At 41.3% G+C, this 23,227-nt stretch overlaps 2 protein-coding genes across 9 annotated transcripts in view; one reads left to right on the forward strand and one right to left on the reverse strand.

Annotated features, from left to right (window-relative positions):
- The window catches only part of arhgef25b (Rho guanine nucleotide exchange factor (GEF) 25b), a 32,653-nt gene extending 13,142 nt beyond the window's left edge, over nt 1–19,511 (reverse strand). For 2 of the 8 annotated variants that reach the window (XM_085273906.1, XM_085273904.1), the window contains exon 1: nt 7,986–8,382. In XM_085273906.1, coding sequence (XP_085130032.1) covers nt 7,986–8,103 — 118 coding nt within the window. In that variant the 5' untranslated portion in view covers nt 8,104–8,382. Of the gene's footprint in view, nt 1–7,985; nt 8,383–10,699; nt 10,806–11,806; nt 12,207–12,307; nt 12,373–13,676; nt 13,692–14,761; nt 14,896–18,056; nt 18,217–19,072 lie in introns of those variants that run through there. The other 6 variants (XM_085273901.1, XM_085273900.1, XM_085273907.1 and 3 more) reach the window with 6 other exon arrangements.
- Nucleotides 13,798–23,151, forward strand: ankrd33ab (ankyrin repeat domain 33Ab). Its single transcript, XM_085273910.1, has 5 exons — nt 13,798–13,978; nt 14,731–15,037; nt 15,137–15,266; nt 16,121–16,261; nt 21,295–23,151. The coding sequence occupies exons 2-5, from the start codon at nt 14,777–14,779 to the stop codon at nt 22,119–22,121; spliced, it is 1,359 nt and encodes a 452-aa protein (XP_085130036.1). The 5' UTR covers nt 13,798–13,978; nt 14,731–14,776; the 3' UTR covers nt 22,122–23,151.
- The last annotated feature ends 76 nt before the right edge of the window (nt 23,152–23,227 follow it).

A 23,227-nucleotide genomic window follows, 5' to 3' on the forward strand; every position in this document is an offset into this window, starting at 1 on the left:
TTCCTGTTCCATTTTAACTCCTTTTATTTTAAAAAAAGACTGGAAAAAAACTGTTCCCTGTGTACAAAAACAGACAAATATTAAATGCACTATTCATGATATTTGCACGATTAGTGATACCGACTGATGCTTTCAGCCGGCATGAAGATATCCTACAAAACAAAACAATACATTTAATGGAGGCTGCATTCAAGTAAGATTATATACTAAAACAATTGTCTGCTGCTTTATTCGTGCAGTGAATAACACAAGCCGATTTCTGTAATGGGATGATTTAGACAGAGGGGAGGTGTTTGTGTCTGTTTAGAGTTTGGGATTGTTGACACGTTCAGAGATGAACTTGTCAACAGCTTGCTTATATTCTAAATGAACATGCTGACCAAAAATAATGGAAGAGTCTGGAAATGTAAAAGAAATAATGGTGAATCCAAAACAAGATGAATTTAGAGGATGAAGAACACAGAAAATAGATGCATGAGAAGGTGAGAACAAGAAGTAAAACAGCTAGAAGACATTATCCAGTACTAACAATTAGGTTTATAACGTTCTTCTCTTTATGTTAAAAACAAACAAACAAACTGTGGAACAGCGGTAAGCAAGCAAGTTCAGGGTTCAAATCTGACTGACGCTTGCATATTTTCACTGTGCCTTCATGGGTTGGATGCTTTTCTGTGTCCCTTTCTCATCAGTACTGTCGCAGATGTCGACCCTGTCCGGGTGTACCATGCATGTTGCCCACTGTCAGCTGGAAACTACTAAGATGACAAGTTAGGATAACGAATGCATATATTAGTTCTCTGGACCACAGCAGAGTCACATCACTGGTGAGTGCTACAGCCAAAATCACGCACAGTATAAAATGATGTTTTTTTCAGTTAATTTTTTTTATTTTCAAAGCAGATGTTTCAATCAGTTAAGTGACTGCAGCATCTTTATCAGCATCTCAACAACTATGTGATCCAAATAAGTACAGAACAAATTCAAACGAGTCACTACAAACAACCCCGAGCAGAGACTGCCATCTGGTCTCCTTTTTTTTTTTAAATAAAAAAAAAAAACAACTATCAAGGTCATTCATGAATGCTGTCAACCACCCCAACATCTGTTAAAATGAGGTATGTACAAATCACTGCTCGTTTTTCTGCAAATACACTAACATTTACCCTGAAATGACTCTTAGTATTCATAGTGGCTTCTCCGACACCCAGATCAGCGCTGAGCTGAGCAACTCAGCCGGTCATGTTTGTTTAAAATTGTTATGTAAGGTGTCATTTTCCAACAGAGCAACAGCTGGACCACCATCAGGACTTAAGGGAGTGTTTGAAGTGCATGCAAGGATGCATGCTGCTAATGCATCCACGCATTCAGACATTACAGACATAAGATTTTTATTTTAAATACATAGTTTTATATTCAGTTTAAAACCTGTTGATTTAAACTGTAACATTAGCAACTATTTTCAGGTGGTTTCACAACATAAACGCTCAACAACATACAGATCCATGGATAGATGAGAGTTTGGAAGAGGATAATTTTCTCTGCATCCATGCCCAGATGGAAGGAGATGACAGTAAATGAGACCAAAACATTAAGGAGGGGTCACTCACTCCAACAGTAATCCTTTCTGGTGCATTTTACTACAGTATGGAGTAGAGATGGCACGATACCACTTTTTTATGTCCGATACCGATACCGATATCATAAATTTGGATATCTGCCGATACCGATATGAATCCGATATAGTGTTTTTTAATCAACAAAACTGTTTTTTAAAATATCTTGCTGCATTTTGCAAGTCTGCAAGTTCATACTCAAGTTTAAAACAACAACTACACTAAAGCTATTCTGTTATACCTGTATACAAAAAAAATATTTCATAGTTCAGCAATACTGATCAATCTAATAAACTTAGACCTACACCATCCTCCCTATTCTGGTATTTTAAAGAGTACTTAGCGTAAATATTAAGCAACCTAACTAATAGGGTTCCAACTCCCAGCAACAACAAAAATAAATAAATAAAAAATAGGGAACCACCCTCACGCGCCACCTCATGATGCTTAATCGACGTAATCAACCTTAATTTGATGCAGTGTGAAAAAAAATGCACAGAAATCAATTATTTTTCAAGAAATATTAAATAGATTCAACATCTTTCTTCAACAAAATTGCAGACTGCACAGATGGTACCTTCCCAAAGGAAAAAGCACTATAGCTTACTAGGGTATATATATTAGACTTAATAGTCACTATATACAGTAATTGACTTCTATTCATTTTACATCAAATTAAAACTTTGTGTGTCAGATAATTATTTATTAAAAGCTAGACATTTTAAATGAGAATAAGAAAGAAAAGTATGTCTTTGTGCCCCCTTTTCCCTGTTAATGCCCTATCGGTCCCCCTGGCTAAACTTTGCTAGATCCGCCCCTGCACAGTTACGTCAGCTGTAGAAAAAGATCCTGGTGTAGAAAGTAATATTAAATAAATTCTAACAACAGCTTATCAAGCTTAAACGTGCTGCTGTTGTTCAGCCGCTGGTTTCCTCTTTCTGGTGCAAAGTGGGCCAAAAACAAAGACGGACTCGCGACAGAAAAGCCGATCAGCTGATCATTTAAGCAGTTTCACGATTGAAGTAGCAGCCGGAGAGCGAGAGGCAGTCGCTCGTTAAGCTTAACGCAGGAATGCTTTACAAACATTCAGAGATGGACTTACACACTTGCTTTACTTCTCTCGGGGATAACTTTGTCGGAGATGAAATGCCGGGTTGCTAGCGAAGCTCCAAATGCTATCCAGACCACAGGTCCCGCATGCCACAGCCGCTCTATCACGTGATGCATATTGCTCCGACGTGCTAACGTTCTGAGGCGAGTTACGGCGTGTTGCAAGTTTTGTGAGGTGCTTTCGTGATATTTAATGGATCGGATTACATTTTTTATTTTTCTCCGATATCCGATCCAGTCATTTAGGTCAGTATCGGACCGATACCGATACGTAATATCGGATCGGTCCATCTCTAGTATGGAGTTTGATATGTGAGGGCAGAAACTGACTCACTGAACTGGAGTAGACCATCTGGGTAGTTGTGGATTATTTCTAAAGCTTCTAGTGAGTCAGCAAATCTTACCCCAGTTGGAATCACATCGAGAGTCATTCATAGTCAGTTATCAAGGAAAAGGAGGCCAATTGACCTTTTTTGAGCATTTAACTTGCTACTTTGATGTTTTTCCACTTTAAAGAAGTGTAGGTCCTCCCATTCTCTAGTTTTATAGTTAGTCTCCTGACCAGTGTCAGCACTGACCACATTTCCTTGATGTGTGCACAGAAAGAATAACTGAATAACTTTTGCAACTGAGTGTTCAAATAACTCACTTAAATATTTTGAATTAGTACCATGTCTGGCTCACAGTGAGTGACAGCAATCGGTACATATTATCTAATTCTAATTTTCTAATGCTTTAAAAATTATGTTAAACATTTTGCAACATAACTGAACGCTTAATTACAGTTAAAGTTACAGTTAACATCATAAAGTATTATCCATCCAGGAAATTAAATTGATTGTATAATTTGATAGAAAATCTCTCCTAATAATCAGATGCCAACATGCGCTTTCATTTATTTAATTTATTTATTCCAGTAAAATAGATTTAAACAGGATCTGATCGAGACCTACCTGTGCACAAAATACACACCTGTTTAGACATGAGCCGCAACTTAAAGCCCTGTTTATTTAATTCATAAAGACCTCATAGTACCATATTATACAAACTGATCACTTTGCTCTCAGACTGCTGGTTTACTTGTGGTTCCTAGAGTTTCTAAAAGTTGATGGGAGCCGGAGCCTTCAGCGATCAGGGCCCTCTCCTGTGGAACAAGCTCCCAGTTTGGATTCAGGAAACAGACATCCAGGAAACAGGATCAGGTGACCATAGGCCATCCTTTAGTTATCCTGCTCTTATAGGCTCAGACTGCTGCAGGTCCTCTTAGCACTTCTTCTCCACTCACCATTTTCCCTCCCTATGTGTTAATACACCACAGCAGCGAGTCACTACATGCATTTTTCCCCCACAAGGTTTGTTTTGTCCCGTCTCCCTCTGCTCTCTCTCTCTCTGCTGTTTTCTTTCCTGTCACCCCTCCAACCAACCACAGCAAACAGCTGCCCCTCCCTGAGTCTGCCAGAAGTCTCTTAAAAGGGAGATGTTCCTTCCCACTGTCACTTGCTCATAAAGGGTGGTCTGACTGTTGGTAACACTGTAGGGTCTTTGCCTTACAGTAAAAAGCACCTCATGGATTGCTACAAAATAAACTTGAATTGAACTGAATTTTGAATTACATTAATTTTACATGAGTGTAAATTAATTCTGCATGGGAAGTTCACTACAATATCAAACCATGAAAGATCCACAGTGGAACAAAACAGTGTGTCAGCAGCACGTACACAACTTCCTGCATAAAGTCTTACAGCAAGATATTAACTTATTGTACACATGAAGTGCAATAAGTGATGATTTAAGACACAGACTGTGGGTTCCCCTCAGTGCTTGGATTACCTAAGAATAAAAAATAACTTTGAACTAACCCGCTTTTACTCATACTGGTTACTTACACACACTGTTCCTGCTAACGTCTATTGCTAAATACACGAGCTACACAGCGTACGCCATCTTGCCTCATTGTAGGTAAGGTTAAGGACAGAGTTTAGAGTGAAAAGATAAAAAGTAAGCATCACATTGACCATTGAGCACATACCAGAAGCACACATTATTGTTTGCATCGTGTAGCTAATGGTTCCCAACAAACACTGATGTAGAAATATATCACAACCGTGTTTCCTGTTCCATGATTTTAGGGCATTGTTTGTGTAAAATATGCACTATAAATAAAACTGCTTTGTCTTAGAGAAGACTGAAACCTTCCCTTGCTGCAGGTACTGTTTAACTTTATGCTGTGATGTAAATCTGGTTAAAATCAGACATTTAGTTCAGCAGGAAACATACCATTACCCAAAAAAGTGTAAGATGGCTAAGTGAGTGTGTAAACTCCTGTATATGGAGGTGATCTGTGAAACTAGACACTTTCATGCTTGTTACTCATCGGGTTTACTTCTACACATGCTGGCAAGGATGATGTCACACACACTGGCTAATTGGCTATTAATCAAGGCAGTTTCTGCGCCACAGTGAAAGAATGTCTGGTGACACACCGAAAACTGTAGATTTCCAAGCAAGTTACCCAAAAATACTTTAACTGGAAGTGTTTCTCTGTCTTTATAAATAGCACTTGGACATTGTGCCAAATGAAATGAGCAATCAGTGAGTAGGATCACAGAGTGAAGGAGAAGAAGGAGGTCTTGTAAAATAAAGGAGAAATCTCCATACCAAACAAGATAAACACTATAAAATGAGAAGAAAAAAAATGCTGAATAAATGAAAGGCATGAGCAAAAAGATGTTAAAAAGCAGTTAGTGTTTTAGTGTCATCTATGACTAATCCACAAATAGAAAACAGATATTTTTAGAAATGTCTAGAGGGGGGTGGCGGGGGAGGGGGGGGGGGGGGGGAATCACATCACTAAGAAGATGAGTATCCCAAAGGAAATCAGGAGGTGAGAAAGTGAGGCAACGCAACGCTGCTTTCATTTTCACATTTTACATGCCTGGTTGCAGGGTCTGCCACAGTGCGGAGAGCTGCCCTGTAATCACTTCCTGAAACAACTGGAACAACAGAGGATTTAAGGGTTGCAGTTGTGGGACATGGCTCTGTGTCTATGCATGTGCCTTTGTGTGTGCATGTCTTAATATGTGTGTATTTACAGCCGCATTAGCTATGAGGCAGTGTCACAGTATTAGGGGAATGATTTTTTCTACATAGAACAGCACTCAAAAATGCATCCAACGTGAGAAACAACCAGATGAGAATTTTTTTTCTTTTCTAGCCATGGCTATGGGCATATCCACCTAATCTCAGTAAACTAATCCTTAATCAAACAAATAAGGAAATCCAGTGAAATGCAGTTTGTTTGTCAAAGGCTTTTTGTGGAAGTGATTCATTATTTGAGCCAACGAGAAAACAAGGGAATTTCTACAGCAACCCACACAACATGTCATAATGAAATAAGGACTTAGTCAGAACCCCTTGGCATCAAATTTTAATGCATCGAGTACCCTTACGTGTTATTGTTCAGTGTGCAAGGTTAATGTTGCAAATGTTCCAATGATGCAAAGGGCCATATTTTAACACAAACCACAATGCTTTCTTAAATCTAACCAAGTCACCTTCATCCCTAAATCAAGCCATGGACTAGTAAATGACATAGTGGGGGTATTCTGAGAACATGGCCCTGATCCAGGAGCTCACACCTCACACCACAGCAAGGCTGGGCCCAGCAGACGTCATTTACTAACAGTGCACTCGGACAATATTTAAGACAAAATGTAAACAGCTGTTATTAGTAGCAGTAGTAATCGTAGTAGTTATAGTGGTAGTAGTTTTAAAGACTTCCTAAATATACTAGGACAGCCAGACCTTGATCATTTTTTCATGCGCATGGTCACAGTATGAAAAACTGGATAAGATATGCCCTGACATCCTCAAGCATCTCGATGTATCTGCTGCAATACTGCATGGAGTTCTGAAATAGTGCCAATGGTTAGCAGACCGAAGAGGTGGTCCCCCTTTTTAAGCGAGGGTGCTGCAGAGTATGTTCCAGCTTCAGGGGATCACAGTCCTCAGCCTAGGAAGGTTTTTACCATGTTACTGGATAGAGGAGTCTGTTAACTGAACCTTTGAGTCAGAAGGTTTAAAGTTTAAACTTATTGATTTGGAGAAGGCATATCTCTGTGCTATTTGGTCCATGAATAACTGTTGTGAGAGCTTGGTCCAGATTCCAAGGATTAAGACTAGCTCCCAGTTGTGTAGGACTTTAAATGCTTTCCCTTTGTCAGAGATTCTGTTCATAATTTGTATGGACATGACATTTTAGGGGCAAAGGGTTTACCCTATGGTCATGTTAGCTTCACTGACCAATGACCTCCAGCTCACACTGGGGTGTATGTACTGTATGTGTGAAGAGGCTGGGATGGGAATTAGGACTTCCCAGACAGAGGGCATGGTTCTCAGTGAGAATGAGTTGCTACCCCCAGTGGAGGAGTTAGAGTATCTTGTGGTCACAAGTGAGGGAATCGTTGTGGTGAAGAGACAGCTGAGTGTGAAGTGAAAGCTGCTTATTAACTGATTGATCTACAGTCCTGCCCTGACCTTTGGATAACAAACTGTTGGTAGTCACCAAAAGAATAAGACTGTGGATACAAGCAGCAGAAATGAGTATCCTTCGAAGGGCATCTGGGCTCTTCCAAGGTCAGGAGATAGCTTAGGAACTCAATCATTCCGGAGGAGCTCAGCTCAATCAAAATGAACCAGTTAAGGTGGTTTGGGCATCTGGCTAGGGTGCCTCCTAGGGAGATGTTTCAGGTTCCACCCCAGGGTGGACCAAGGACACGCTAACGAGATTATGTCTCTCAACTGATTTTGGAATGTCTCAGTATCCCAAAAGCAGGTAACATTCAGATAATTTTTTTGAAAAACATCCTTCTTGGCAGTTTACCTCCATCCATAGGATTATGATGATCTTCTAACAGGTGAAGTCGAGGGAAGAGATTTTTGGTTGAAAAGTTTGCATAACTTTTCACCTGAAACTTTCCTGTTTCCTGTTTTCCCGTACAATGAAATGGAAAATATTAATAATTACCCGAAACCGAACAGATGAAAGATACATGCAAATAATTAAAAGATTAAAAATCAAAAGTAAATGAGGAAGGATCGATGGTCTTTATTATATTGTATAACTGAATAAAAGCTCTTACTTTGCAGTGAAACTACAGAGTCTGAATGCATCTCCTCATATTACAAAATATGAACACTCTGCAACATCTTGCAGACACCGCAACAACAGATGAATAAACCTGCAGTAAAACTTCTACGTACCTCTGGCTTTGACAAAGCAGCAGCCACATTTGCTGAGTAGTTTTCTAAACAGGTGCTGACACCCACACCCTCGGTGATGGTGACTCCCTCTCATGGTGATGCACTTCTGCCGGTCCATTCAACACCATCAGAAATAGGCATAGTGCTGAGCACACACACACACACAGAAGCACATGCACACATGCACACACACTATTTCTGTGGTAATCCCCGCAGGAGAGAGGAAAAGTGTACACAGAGCTTCACAGCCATATTCCAAATTCGAGCAACAACACCTGATGGGGAAAAAAACTCCACCACTATCCCATGATTTGATGGCAAATCGCAGGAAAACCAGAGAGGCTGTTGAGGGCTTCGGCTTATGAGCCTCTCTGCGCTGGGAGATAGTGGGCAAAGATTATGAGAGGGACCAAAAGTAAGTGAGGGAGCGACAGAGGGGCAGGGAAGGGGAGGGGCCCTGATGAGGGAGGGATGGTAGCGAGCATGCTGTGCTGCTGCACCAGCATCTGTTTTCCAGTCCCTCCTCTCAGCCTCTCCCCTCCCCTCCTGATCCACTCTCGCTTCACACCTCCTTCATCAGCTTCTATTATCAGTGTTTGCTCTCTGCTTACCATTAGCAGGCATGAATAACAACGAGCATGAACTTTTCCACTGAACAGGCAAACAGTCATTTTCATTAGGCAATGCCTGCCTGTTGACTGGTCCACGTTTGGTCTGGGCTGGGTTAGCAAGAAAGAAAGTACACTATAAATCATGTTTTTCAAAGGAAGAAGTGCTTATTTGAATAATTTTGATGTTGACAACTATTTGCTACAAATTTGTTACCAATTAATCTCAGGTGTTCCCCACTTCCAGATTACAAAAACTATTCTACTTCTACTATTCAACACCACTTGACTCCAAAGGTTGCAGACCGTGGACTCTTAGTTAAAACAAATCACTCAGCTAAAGTAATAAAAGCTGAGAACACATTGTGTGCCATCACAACCTACTAAGAGACAACAAGCTGCAGATTTGGAAACACATCAACGACCCACATTTGTGTATTTCAGGAGTAGAGGGGAAAAAGTGAGAAAGTGTGAAAAGAAATACCACAAGCAGTCATAATTTCGTTTAAAGTCTATAAAAAAAAAAGCACCCCCAGTTACTCAAATGGGCCCGCACTCTCAGCTTAATCTACGATTTATGTTTTCAAAACTTTTAACTAAACCATTCTCTCAAATCAGTATGACAGCCTACTCTTCCCCGCTCGCCACCCGTCGATACCAAAGCACTGCCGTGGAAAAGCCAACATATGAAAATATCCTGCACACAGCCCACCGAGGTAGCTAGATGGAGGCGGACCGATTTAATCTCAAAGCCAAGATTAAGTATTCTTGACGAGATGATCTTACGAGCACAGCTGTCCGTGCTCGCAGCGGTGACTCAAGAAGATTTACGGGTAAACTCGCATGATCCCAAATGTGGACAAAGTCAATGAAGAAGGGGGAGAAAAAAGGAATAGAAGAATTTGACACAGCTTCATTTTTTACTATATGCAAACTGCACAGTTTCACACACACATGCAAACCAACATTCACACATGACCAGTGCAAATGATGACATCTCAGTCCACAGAGGGGGAAATTACGGCTGCAAAAATGTCAAAATGCTCTCGTTCTGCCGGCCGTCGAGTTAAGCTTTTAAAAACTCTGCTGAGACGATGATCCCTCTGAGCTGAACTGCACTAATCCCGCCACAATTTAGGATTACAGTCCGTGCGTGCATGTGTATGTCAGCTTGCGCATGCCTAATCAGTCAATAACTAATCACCAGAATAACATAATGTGGGGTTGCATTCGGTGTTTATTTTGGTGTGTCAATTCTAACTCTTGTGCATGCGTTGCTTTTCTGTCAAACAGCTCCCCACTATGGGTGATGTAAGAGTTGCACCCAGCAGCAAACAGTGTGTGCAAATCACTCACTACTCACTTTATAGCAAGTATTGACTATATAGACATTTTATAGCACTTTCACTACACTACCTGAATTCAAAGTATCCCACAATTCCTCGTTAAATGCCGTGTACAACCAGTGGTCACTCCCCAACCACTGTATAGTATCATGGATCAAAAATGGCAGACAGATGAGAGGAAAGAAAGGAGCACATGACACTACTAACTTTGTGTATTAATTTTGGAAAAAATATGTTCTGTGTTTAATACAATGCTGTGTGTCAGTATTTATGTCATTATTTAACCTTTTTTCTTTTGCCACCTTCTGACTATGTAACAGCAATGGTGCATTTAATGGTGCAGAGAAAATTACTCATAGAACTCAGTAAACATGGAGCAGGGAGTCATGCATGAGTGAATGATTATCACTGGTCCAAACCGTGAACCTATCTTAAGCCAAAACAAGTTGTATTTGGTGCCGAAATCTAACCAGCAAGTAAACTTTAAAGTAAAAAGCAAGTGAAGATGAAATGAATCAGTCAGTAAAAACTAAGTAAAACATAGCCTGCTTTCCTGGCTGATAAACTCTGAGTTACTTCAGACTCTGCAGCACTTTAAAAGAGGACCATTATCACTAGGTGTACAGTAATGATGCAGGTGGTGGATTGTGAAACAACAGTGCAGGATAGCATGTGTTTAATATGGAAAACTAGTGAGATTTGACAACCAGGTGGCATGACATCCTGGGATACGAATCGATGCATACACTCACTGCGGTACCTTTGCAACCTGCGGTCACAGGTGACTTCCCGGCCCACTTCTCCCGAGTCCATATGTCCCGGCTATGACCATGCAACAACATTTTCTCCCTGCTGGTGTCTGAAATCTTATACATGGAAAAGACAAGCGAGTGATCAGTGAAGGGAATTGGATTTGTATTTTGATACATATATATGTGATAGATTAGGGGGGTAGGTAGATCCTACCAGACAGAGCTAATTATACCAGGCTAACACTCTGTTTCACCTCTCCTCCACCCCCTGTCTCTCTTATTTTTGCTTCAGCTTAAGTGGGTTCTTATCTTATCTGTGGAATTTCTCTTAGAGAACAAAAACGATCAGGAGAGTGGATGGTATCACAGCCTGGGGTCAATGATGTTCACTCAAGTTAAGCCAGGGTAATTGAATCTTAATAGTCAGCTTCTAGCCTACAAAACAAAAATGCAGAATGCAGCTAGATTTGCTGATCACCACCCCAACAAGTCTTACTGCATGACATGTGAGAAAGATCACATGCAGCTTATTTCATTTGAATAGATTTTTTTAAGGAAACCACACTGCTCTGCATGTTGTTGTCTTTGCATTTATGACAAATTCGAACGTGTGGCCATAAAAACAGCAAGAAGCGCGTGTCTGCATGCTGGCTAAATGACTAAGGCTCAGGATTTGGTTTTCCATAACAGATGACGAATTAAATTAAACTGAAATGAGCCCTATTTTAGGGCAAAATAGTAATAATAATTTTAATAATAATGTTAATTTGTTTGCACTCATATTAGCAAGAATGGAATCACTTTTAATGGATTTTGGAAGAAATTACATTTATGTGATTCTTTGCATTAGAAATCTAAAGACTACATGGCAAAGAGAACAAGATTTGAAAACAAAAAATATATAATTTGAATCAAATAATAGTTGCACAGTTTTTGAAAAATTACTTATTTTCCTGTATTGAGATGTCTTCTTGTGTTATGTAATTCAACATCCATTATACTGGATAATATTTGACATAAATTAATACCTAATTAAACATTTGTTCAAAAATATGCTGATATATACATAAGATTTTATATGAGACCATTTCCTTTTATGTCACACGGGTACTCACTTTATCAAGCTTGTATTCCAGAAGTTCTTCATTCCTCCCTTTTTCCAAAGTCTTCATTTTTCTTCCTCTTGAGCTTCTTCTATCATTGCATCATCTTTCTTCACTTGGTGCTGTACTCTTTCCCCTCATTAAATCATCCGTGTGCCAAGTTTTGGACTTTAATCAAAGGTAGAAAACAAGTTAAGCTTAGGCTTCAGAGAAACATCCAACTCATCCTGCCTGACAAAAAGACAAAAGCAGACAGCTTAAACTTTGCAGCGGGTCTCCTGCGGGAAGATGAGGACAGCTGGTCAATTTCAGTGGGATTTCTCCTTAGGCCGCTCTGGATTAGAGAGGGTCAAGCCATCCAGACAGGTCCTGCCATGTCCAGCAGATTCCTTGGGCTAATTTCAGACTGTTACTGCATTCCCAGAACAAAAAAATATACTCAGAATAGTTTATTAAAAACCTCAACTGTCTTATTATTATAATTATTATTATGATAAAGAAACACAGACTTACTGCCTTTTCTTTTAAACCAGATTTGATTTAACACTTTTATTCCAGTTTGTGCTCTGAGGTAATTCCTGGAATGTAAACAATCCACAGATTTAAATCATGCCAATGAAGTTTGTATATCCCATACACTTCTATCACAGATGTAGGATGTCATCACTTTCACTCTGCTGTGACCAACCAAAAAGGTAATTTTGAGAAATACCATCCCTGAACTGCAGCTGTTTGGGAATTTCTTTGTTTTGGAGTCTGTCCCATCTATTCCGAACACACTGGTCATGTCTAATGGGATTTGACTTTCTGCTAGTTAGTCTTAACAAATTAATTAGATTCCTTGGATTAAAGCAGCTTACTGTTAACATTTTATACTCGTAAATGAATTAAAGATGTCCACCAATAAAAATAATTTTGAAGACTGAAAAAACTTTTATATGGTAGTAGCTACTTATTTCCAGATTTTTATAAGGTGGTCAAAAAGAGGAGTGTATTCCTGTAAGCTACATCGACCTCTAGGTGACCCTGTAGAGATTGCTCTTTTTTTTTCTTCTTCATAATTTGAAATATGAAGGAGAAGAAAGCTATAATCTTTTATTTCACAGAAACATTATGAAGGATTATATTTGTTTGTCCACAGCTACTCGTGCACATGTTTATCTTCATTCTTATGACCGATCAGGGGTAAAGCAGCTCATCTACTAATGGGAAGGTTGGTGGTTCAATCCCTCGCTGCTCCAGACTGCATACCAAATATGTTTGGGAAACATACCGAACCCTGAGTTGCTTCCAATGCAATCATTCAAGTGTCAATGTGTGTGAATGTGAGACAGAAAGCACTTAGGCATAGAAAATGGGTGAATGAGTCATGCTGTATAAAGTGTTCTTCTACTCAAGTTGAGTAGAAGAACCAGTCCATTTACCATGTGAAATGTGTGATTTTAATATGTCGATGTCTGTCTCAGTTTTTTTTTGTACACAGGTCTCTTGTGAAAAAGAGATTTCAATCTCAGTGAGACTTTGTGTTTAAATAAATACTTCAATAATAATAATAACAACTGCATAGATAAATAGTCCTCAAAATTCAGAATGGTATGGCTGAATATTAGTCTAAACCTGCTACTTTGTAGCTTAGCATAAGGCCTTTTTAAACTGTTTAAGAGCAGTCCACTGCAACAGAGGAGTCGGAGCGTCAATCTGCATATTCATAAATCGGCAGTAAAAGTCGTAAAAGCTATTTTATTAAACAAGGGTATTATTTATGAAAAGTAAAAATCCAGATGTGGAGCTGAGGTGCTTTTTGAGGTTTGCATCAATGCTAGCAGTGGAACTTGAATAATTTGTAGAAGGAGAAAACTTAGTTCATCCAGCTAAGACATACTTAGCTTTTAACTGCTATTAAAAGATGAAGAGAGCAACAGGTAATCCCCTCTATAAAGCTGTTACAAGTGGGATGAGCTAAGCATAGGAGATGAGCACACAGTGCCTCAGTGAAGACTCAACGAAGACTCCTCCTCTTAGTTTTATGTCATGATGACAACATGTGGGATGGAAATGGGTAAAGTATCTCTGTTCACAGGCCTGGGAGGAAACGGCTCCTCTGCAAACAAAGCAGGAGGGCTGAAATCAGAAGTCATTTAGCACGAGTCACAGACAAATGCTGACAGGTTCATGCTACTTATGGTAAGTGTATGTATTTCCTGTTCATGTCTATGAGTGTCTCATAGTTTGACAGTCATGGTATTATTATTTATTACATAATGATGAATGACAGTCAATGCAGCAGATGCGCCTCTGAATTTTTATTTCTTTACTTCTGTTTTATGAACTGTGGCTTCACAGTTATGTACTGATATAAAATACTTGAGAAGTCTATACTGAGCGAATAAAAAAAATGTACAGTTCAGCCATAACAGGTCATGGCTGTACCATCAAAACACCTGTCAGTGATGTTCTTTTTAGATAGATCTTTAAATCATATATTTGCAGTTTTGATTTCAGCGTAAAAATATGTAAACTTAACTTTTTGCTGTGCGGAGTAAAAATTATACAAGTCAAAAAGCAGAAGTGATTACTTTCAATACCTATGTTGGCTTCAGATTGAAGCAAGCAGGTTCACATGTGACCAAGATTACTCTGAGGTGGGTTGTTCCTCATTTAGCCGTGTTGTGTGTTCAGCAGGGCATTTAGATTCTTATCCAGTTAACAGTGAGGCAGCGCTGAGCTCGGACTCATGTCACACTTCATCTGTCACCAAGTGAACCTTTGATCTTCCTGAAGCCTGATATATAGCATGTTGTGATGAAACAACAGCTTTATGCTTAGAATAAGTGGACAGATTGTAAAACAATAGCTTGCTTTCCAGGAAGCCAAAAAAACATACATCTGACAGGAGGTTTCTGCCTGACCAGTTTCTTTTTTTGATATTGTTTTAGATGTAGACAAAGGCATTTGGGCCCATTTCACCTGTTCTGCTGGAAGATGGCCACTGCAGCGGAGGACCCCCACCTGGGATCAGGCCCTGACGATAGCGAAGTGTCTCCATCCGGGAGAGAGTCAGACTCAGATAGCATTCTTTCGGATGACTCGGTGCTTCCAGACTACACGCCAGAGAGAAGAAATGGGAGTGCAGCATCAACACTGTATCAAGCGTGCGCCCGTAATGAACCGGTCTCTCTGCAGACAGTGCTTGAGAGGGGGGTCACAAAAGAAGAGGCGATGGAGCTGGACATCAATGGCTGGGTGAGAGTCTCATCCATAATGAACTCATGATCTCTATGACTAGCAGTGAGCAACATATTGCAACATCGCTGATCTTAACTGTTAACTTCAAACCAACAGAATGGTTTAATGGTGGCGTGCTGTAAAGGTTTCCTAGAGATCGTACATGGACTTCATACCTGTCCATATGTTGACATAAATCACCAGGACAATGAAGGCAACACAGCACTGATGATTGCATCCCAAGCAGGTATGTTTTACCAACTTATTACAACTGGGGTGCTCACGAAAAAGTTAATTTGATGCAAGTGACATGTTTGCTATAAAATCTGTTTCAGTAAAGATGGGGATGGGTTCCCCACTCACTCTGACTGCATGGACAAACAGTTCAGGAAAGAGATAACTAAATGCATTCCTTAAATGCTGGTTAAAGCTTTATCAAGCAAAAAAGAAGCCATGTAAATGGACTAAAGCTCATTCAAAATGAACTGAGACAAAGTAGAAAATGGTACTTTGGTCAGACGTATCAAAACATTTGACATTCTTTTTGGAAAACATGGACAACAGCTGTGTCCTTCCAACTGACCATCCAACTTCTAAATCTTTCATCAGCTGAAAACATCTGGAACAACATGAAATTAAAAATATGTCAAAGGAGACCCAGGACTGTTGAGCAGCTAGAATCCTGTATCAGACAAGAACAGGAAAACAGTCTTCTCCCAAAAGTCCAGCAGGTGGTCTCCCCCGTTTCCAGATGTTTATGGACTGTTGTTAAAAGAAGCGGGGATGCTAGACAGTGGCAAACTGCCCCAACTGAGAGTTATTGGTGCCAGTAATCTCAAAGTGAGCTAATATTTTTGTATGTATGTTTTTGTTTGAACCTTTGATATGGTTTATGTGTTCTATTGTGAACAAAATCTGGGTTTATTAGGTTTGTAATTATTCCATTTTGTTTTTATATTTTACACAGATTCCTGAGAACTTCTTTGGGATTGGGATTGCAAATAGCTTGAGCTTGATTTAATCGGAGATTTAACCAGTTGCAAATATGCACTCAACTCGTGTTTTCTGATGCACTGTTGTATAAATTCTGTGTTTTTACAGGTCACATCATGACAGTGACGTATCTCCTGAACTATTATCCTGGAATAGACACAGAAATAAGGGATTGTAGAGGTTTCACAGCTCTCATCAAAGCTGCAATGACTGGCCGCACTGACGTTGTGGCAGCCCTTGTTATGGCTGGTATGTAAGAGTAGAGTGCAAAAGCACACTTTATTTCACTGGATCATTACCTATACATTTCAGCTACCGGTATAAAAACAAAGGTATGGTATATTCTCTGTTTCTTAATGCTTTGGGAAATAGCAAATATGAATAAATATCCATCATTAATTGAGACTAGACTCTTATAGAAATATGTAGCACGCCCCTGCGGGCGGTTTATCCTTCAAGCTCGGGTCCTCTACCAGAGGCCTGGGAGCTTGAGGGTCCTGCGCAGTATCTTAGCTGTTCCCAGGACTGCGCTCTTCTGGACAGAGATCTCCGATGTTATTCCCGGGATCTGCTGGAGCCACTCGCCTAGCTTGGGAGTCACCGCACCTAGTGCTCCGATTACCACGGGGACCACCGTTACCTTCACCCTCCACATCCTCTCGAGCTCTTCTCTGAGCCCTTGGTATTTCTCCAGCTTCTCGTGTTCCTTCTTCCTGATATTGCTGTCATTCGGAACCGCTACATCGATCACTACGGCCGTCTTCTTCTGTTTGTCTACCACCACTATGTCCGGTTGGTTAGCCACCACCATTTTGTCCGTCTGTATCTGGAAGTCCCACAGGATCTTAGCTCGGTCATTCTCCACCACCCTTGGGGGCATCTCCCATTTTGACCTCGGGACTTCCAGGTTATACTCGGCACAGATGTTCCTGTACACTATGCCGGCCACTTGGTTATGGCGTTCCATGTATGCCTTGCCTGCTAGCATCTTGCACCCTGCTGATTGTCTCTGGGGCATCTTTACACAGCCTGCACCTGGGGTCTTGCCTGGAGTGATAGACCCCAGCCTCTATGGATCTTGTGCTCAGAGCTTGTTCTTGTGCTGCCATGATTAGTGCCTCTGTGCTGTCTTTCAGTCCAGCTTTGTCCAGCCACTGGTAGGATTTCTGGATATCAGCCACCTCCTCTATCTGCCGGTGGTACATACCGTGCAGGGGCCTGTCCTTCCATGATGGTTCCTCGTCTCCCTCCTCCATGGTGGATGGAACCATATATATATATATATATATATATATATATATATTTATTAGGGGTGCAACGATACTCGTATCGATATTGAACCGTTCGATACAGTGCTTTCGGTTCGGTACGCATATGTATCGAACAATACAAAATTTGTAATTTATTTTATCAACTTTCCTTCTGACGATGCTGTCTGTGTTGAGCGCTCAGTAAATCTGCGTTCGACTACTCCGCCTAGGCTGCACTGTCGAGCGCAGATCCACTGAGCGCTCAACACAGACAGCATCATCAGAAGGACGAGCGCAGGGCAAGCTAGCGAGACAGAAGTTAAGCTCTCCTTGCAACATGGCAAATTGAACCTTCCCCACCCTCATTCAGATGTGGCGTTTGGAATTATTTTGGTTTTCATGTGACGTATGACCCTGAAGGTAAGCGCGTCATGGACTAAAGTAAAACAGTATGTTGGATGTGCCACGCAATGCTCAATTACATGGGTGGGAACTAGTGTGTTAGCGAGCAGTTAGCTCGTTAAAGTGTTAGCCGTCTAGCCCCACGCAGGGGTAGCTCGATAACGGAGCACTAGTGGGAACACAACGAATATGACTGCACATTTACCCCGACATCATCCTAGTGCAAAGACAAGTGGAAGCAGACAAAAACAACAAGCATGCATGTTACAAACTTTACCCGAGTCATTTAGACAGCCGTTAGCACATGATTCTCCTTATGGGGACCTGATATGTTTAATATTGTGGCGAGCTCAGACAAGGAGGAGAGGGAGGTGTCGTTTGGTCTTGCTTACCGTGAGCTAGCCAGGGAGCACAGCCGTTTATTGACATCTGCAGAAGAACACTGCCGCTAGCTAACTCCTCAGCGCGGCAACCGCACAGCAACAACAACACACAGAGCGCCCTCTGACCCCGGAAGGACACACCGTCGCAGCGAGAAGGCGTCACCCGTCACTATGGCAACATAAACAAAACATAACTGTACAAACAGAACCCTGAACAGCCCTGACCCGCTACATAGCCCCCGCCTAAGGGGTCAGTCGTCCCCGACGACCCCATTGCCCCACACAAAGTCCTGCAAATGTCCAGGTGCCTTCTTTTGGCGCACCGGCCGGTCACGACCGGCGGGGGAAAAGTCACTCGGGTCAGAACAGAACATAGGGTGCCACCATCATCCCACTTCTGACACTAATGTGGCGAGCTCAGACAACGAGGAGACGGAGGTGTCGTTTGGTCTTGCTTCCCGTGAGCTAGCCAGGGAGCACAGCCGTTTATTGACATCTGCAGAAGAACACTGCCGCTAGCTAACTGCTCAGCGCGGCAACCGCACAGCAACAACAACAACACACAGGGCGCCCTCTGACCCCGGAAGGACACACCGTCGCAGCGAGAGGGTGTCACCCGTCACTATGGCAACATAAACAAAACATAACTGTACAAACAGAACCCCGAACAGCCCTGACCCGCTACAATATGCTGCTGAGAATATAGCCCAGAAGAAGCGTATAGTATAGCTTTTATTTTGGAAAGAGCCTTTTCTCTGTAATAAACTCTCTTTTCCAAAGATGAGTGACTCCTCAATCAGATACAGGTGTTACCGCGCCAGATCCGCGGCCCCGAACCGTAGTAAGGAAACCTCTGGCAGTTACTTGAAGGTTCCGTAACTGACTCGTAGCCGGCAACAGCTTACTATACAGGTCAACTCCGCTAGCAAAAAGATCGAAGGAGGCGTAGGAAACTGCTTCACCGAACTTTATTTCTTCTCTAAGGCACGAACACCGCGTACAGTGGGCTGAAACAGTTTACTCACAGCGAGCATCGCCGACACAACTCTGGCTGTCGAGGGAGTTATTATATTCCTTTTATTTATTTTCTTTCCGTCTCTTCTGTAGCTAACCGTTACTTTTTCCCCTTCTCCGCTCTCTCTCTTCACACACACACACACACACCAGGCAGTCCCGCTACACACATCCCGAATACATTTCCCATCAGGCTTCATCCTTAAAGGGCCATGCCTGTAACACAGGGCTTGCAAAATCGGGCTAGCGATTTTTCCAGTCGGGCTACCAAAATCTATCTCTGCCCTGCCCGTCGGGCTATTGTAGGAAGGAAAAATATATGTCAATGCTTTTGCATTCTTTCGGAAATGTAGCTGGGTAATTATGTCATTGGCATCGGTGAGCCACTGTCAATATGTGACATATTGAAATCGCGTTTGAATTTGCGCTTGTTTTTTGCTTTCACTTTGCAAATATCCAGGTGCCTTCTTTTGGCGCACTGCCGGTCACGACAGGCGGGGGAAAAGTCACTCAGGTCAGAACATGGGGTGCCACCATCATCCCACTTCTGACACCAATGTGGCGAGCTCAGACAACGAGGAGACGGAGGTGTTGTTTGGTCTTGCTTCCCGTGAGCTAGCCAGGGAGCACAGCCGTTTATTGACATCTGCAGAAGAACACTGCCGCTAGCTAACTGCTCAGCGCGGCAACCGCACAGCAACAACAACAACAACACACAGGGCGCCCTCTGACCCCGGAAGGACACACCGTCGCCGCAAGAGGGCGTCACCCGTCACTATGGCAACATAAACAAAACATAACTGTACAAACAGAACCCCGAACAGCCCTGACCCGCTACAATATGCTGCTGAGAATATAGCCCAGAAGAAGCGTATAGTATAGCTTTTATTTTGGAAAGAGCCTTTTCCCTGTAATAAACTCGCTTTTCCAAAGATGAGTGATTCCTCAATCAGATATATTTATTTTTTTAATTATTTTTGTTTCAGCAACATTAAATTTAAAAACTGTACTTTTGAGTTAAAATATATATTTATAATTTTAATAAATGACAAATTAAAAAGGCATGAACATTTTTTTTGTATCGAAAAAATATCGAACCGTGACACCAAAGTATCGACCCGAACCGTGAATTTTGTGTATCGTTGCACCCCTAATATATATATATATATATATATATATATATATATATATATATATATATAAACAACAGATTAGTCACTTACACATATGAGCTACTCAGCTAGCTCTTTTTGCTACAATTCAAACTATACTGATGTTCCATTAAAAGAACTTTTTACAGTTTGAACATACAAATGCTAGCCCCAACTGATATCACTGGATCGTTTCTGAAACTCTAACATCAGCTCTTTAACTCTGTCTTTCACTGCTCTAAATAAAGACTAAGAGCACTGCTAGTGAGAACGGCTGACTACATGGTTTATCTGACCGTATTTGAACCCGGCTAACTCTGCGCATATGTCAACGTGTCGGTGACGTGAGACTGGTTTAAAGGATCAGTCTGAGGACATTATCACATCTTAACAGATACTGACTCTGTAATCTTTACCTTACTAGACTTGCGGGCTGGTCGCAGATTAGTCGTTTCCTTATTTTTGGACTGCACGTTTCCTCAAATCTCTGCCAGGAGTAACACTTAGTCCAACATTAATATCATACAATAAACTGCCCTCATAATGAAATCCATAAAGATGGATTTCTGAAAGAGACTGTGGGAAAGTCAGCTGAACTTTACAAACCCCTGCCTGCTTTATTCTACCGCATTTAGACAGCATATCACTGTATCAGAAAATTTAAGTTAGTAAGTCAAATAAAACATTAGTAAACAGGCATTGGCACACAAGTCATTTTCACATTTCACAGTATGACAACCACAGATGTAGATAATTTTAACTGTGCAAAACGGCTCAGGGCTGTGCTGTAACTTAGTTATCTACAAACTGTGAGACAGCAACACGTTTATTGCAAGCCACCATGCGCCTCATGAACCTCGAGAACTCAGGTTTGGCATCAAGTCTGACGTGTGTAGGCTGTATGCGATAAGATTTACTAAAAAGTATTAATACATTATCAAGTCAGACACTTTGATGTTTAACATTTTTTTGTAGGGCAGCCCAAAACAGCACTTTAACAAGTTATTAATATGAACTTATTATTAATGAGTTATTATTAATCAGTTCTTGTGTTTGTTTTTCCTCGTGGTATTTCTTTTCAGGGGCTGACATACATGCAGTAGATTCCACCAGAGGAAGATGTGCTCGGGACTGGGCCTTTAAGACAGGTCGCTACGAGACCTTGCACCGTCTCCGTCGCCTCAATATGCGTCCAAGAGCTGAGCAGTTCTGTGAGGGTTATGTCCCTGAGTGGCCTGAGCTCAAGGAGAGAGTAGCCAAGGCCGTATCTCAGAAAACTCCCAGGGAAAAAATTGCCCAGCAGATCAAAGACACCTTTGGATTCAGATTACCTCGTGACCCCGAGGACAACGGGGTGTTGGACCACATGGTGCGCATGACCACCAGTGTCTACAGTCCTCTGATTTCAACTGGATGTCACCCACTCTGCCCCACGAGCCCTCCAGAGATTGGCAAGAAGCGTCTGGCCGTACAAGAGCTGGTCAGCAAACATACAAAAAAGGACCTTGAGGAAAGCTCAGTGTGCCACAGTAATGGCTCAGTGTCGCACATTATCCCCACAATCCACTCTGCGGAGTCGATTGCTACGACATGCTGTGCCGACACCGAGCGGCGAGGCAGTATGCTCTCCACCAAAGCTGCCACAACTTTTATTTCCCGGAGTATGGGGAGGCGGAACAGCGTGTTCCCCTCTGGCTGCATCCCAAAGATCAATGTAGACAGGCCAACAGAAGCAACGCCAAAGAAAGAAAAGAAGAAGAAGAGGGAAAAGGGCTATCTGGAACCACCCAAGTGGAAGTACAAGGAGATCAAGGATGAGAAAAAAAAGGACAAGAAGAAGGCTGAAAAAGAAAAGGAAGAAAAGGAGAAAAAGAAGAAAGAAAAGGACAGCAAGAAGGCCAAAAAATAAGGTTTTAAAAAAGAAAGGGCTGTACAAAATATCCTTTGTGAGAAAAGTGAGTGTCTTTTCAACTCAGGGCTTAAAATGTTCAAACCAAAGAGCATTCAAGTGAATACTAAACTTAAATCTGAAAGGGAGTGACAGAGGAAGAGAACTGTAAAGACTCTTCAGAGAAGGTTTGAAGCATCTACGCTAAAAGCAGTACCTATATTTGGAGTTAATGTGAAAAATAAGTCTATTATTCTATTAGGGATTAAAAGACTTTAAAGAACTTCTTAAAAAAAAGAAGAATATGGCACAGTGCACAAAATCCATATTTACTGGCTCATTCTTACCAGTGCTAAAGCATCCATGATGTCTACCTCATTATTCAAATAAATCACAGCCACAGTACGAGTAGACCTGCCTCCATTTATAACATGAGATGTAAACCTAGAAGCATATATGCTACAGCTAATTTGTATTATTAAGTAGTATGTATAATATTTATACATAAGAAGAGTTTATGGATGAAAACATGAACTGAAAATACTGTATAGTGTTTAGACAACAAGCATCAAAACTCAGGATCTGTTTAATCTTCTAGGTTTATTGCCACTTTGTGATATTGCCAATAATGTTTATGTAATCTTTGAATACCGTGCACACAGTCATGAAAAAGGAAGTTTGCACATGACTCCGTACAGTTATGTACAAAATCATGTACACCCTTACTGAAGGGTAGCCGATCAAATGCACTTGATTAACTGATCATCAGCAGGTGTGAGTTTCTATACAGATGCGGAAGTTTTGGCAGTTTGCTGATCTGGAGCATTCAGGTGTCTGTAAACACAATGCCACAGTCTTCCCAGGAGAGGATGTCCCAGGAGATTCAGCCCTAGGTCAGAGCGTGCAATCCTCAAAATAAGCTGCAAAAAAAAAAAACTCCAAGAGCTACATCTGAGACTCTACAGGCCTCAGCTAGAATGTTAAATGTTAAAATTAATTAGAGAACAATTAGAAAAGTGAGGCTTGTTTGCTTATCTTTGCAAAAGTTGCATTTGAACAGACCACAAGACTTTTGGAACATAGATCCAAAGAGGAGATGTCTGGTGGCGGCACATTTGGCGAAAACC

Source organism: Mchenga conophoros, linkage group LG5 (assembly GCF_057382185.1).
Source record: "Mchenga conophoros isolate Kocher_MC1m ecotype Shallow Benthic linkage group LG5, M_conophoros_male_GT1.1, whole genome shotgun sequence".
NCBI lineage: Eukaryota > Metazoa > Chordata > Actinopteri > Cichliformes > Cichlidae > Mchenga > Mchenga conophoros.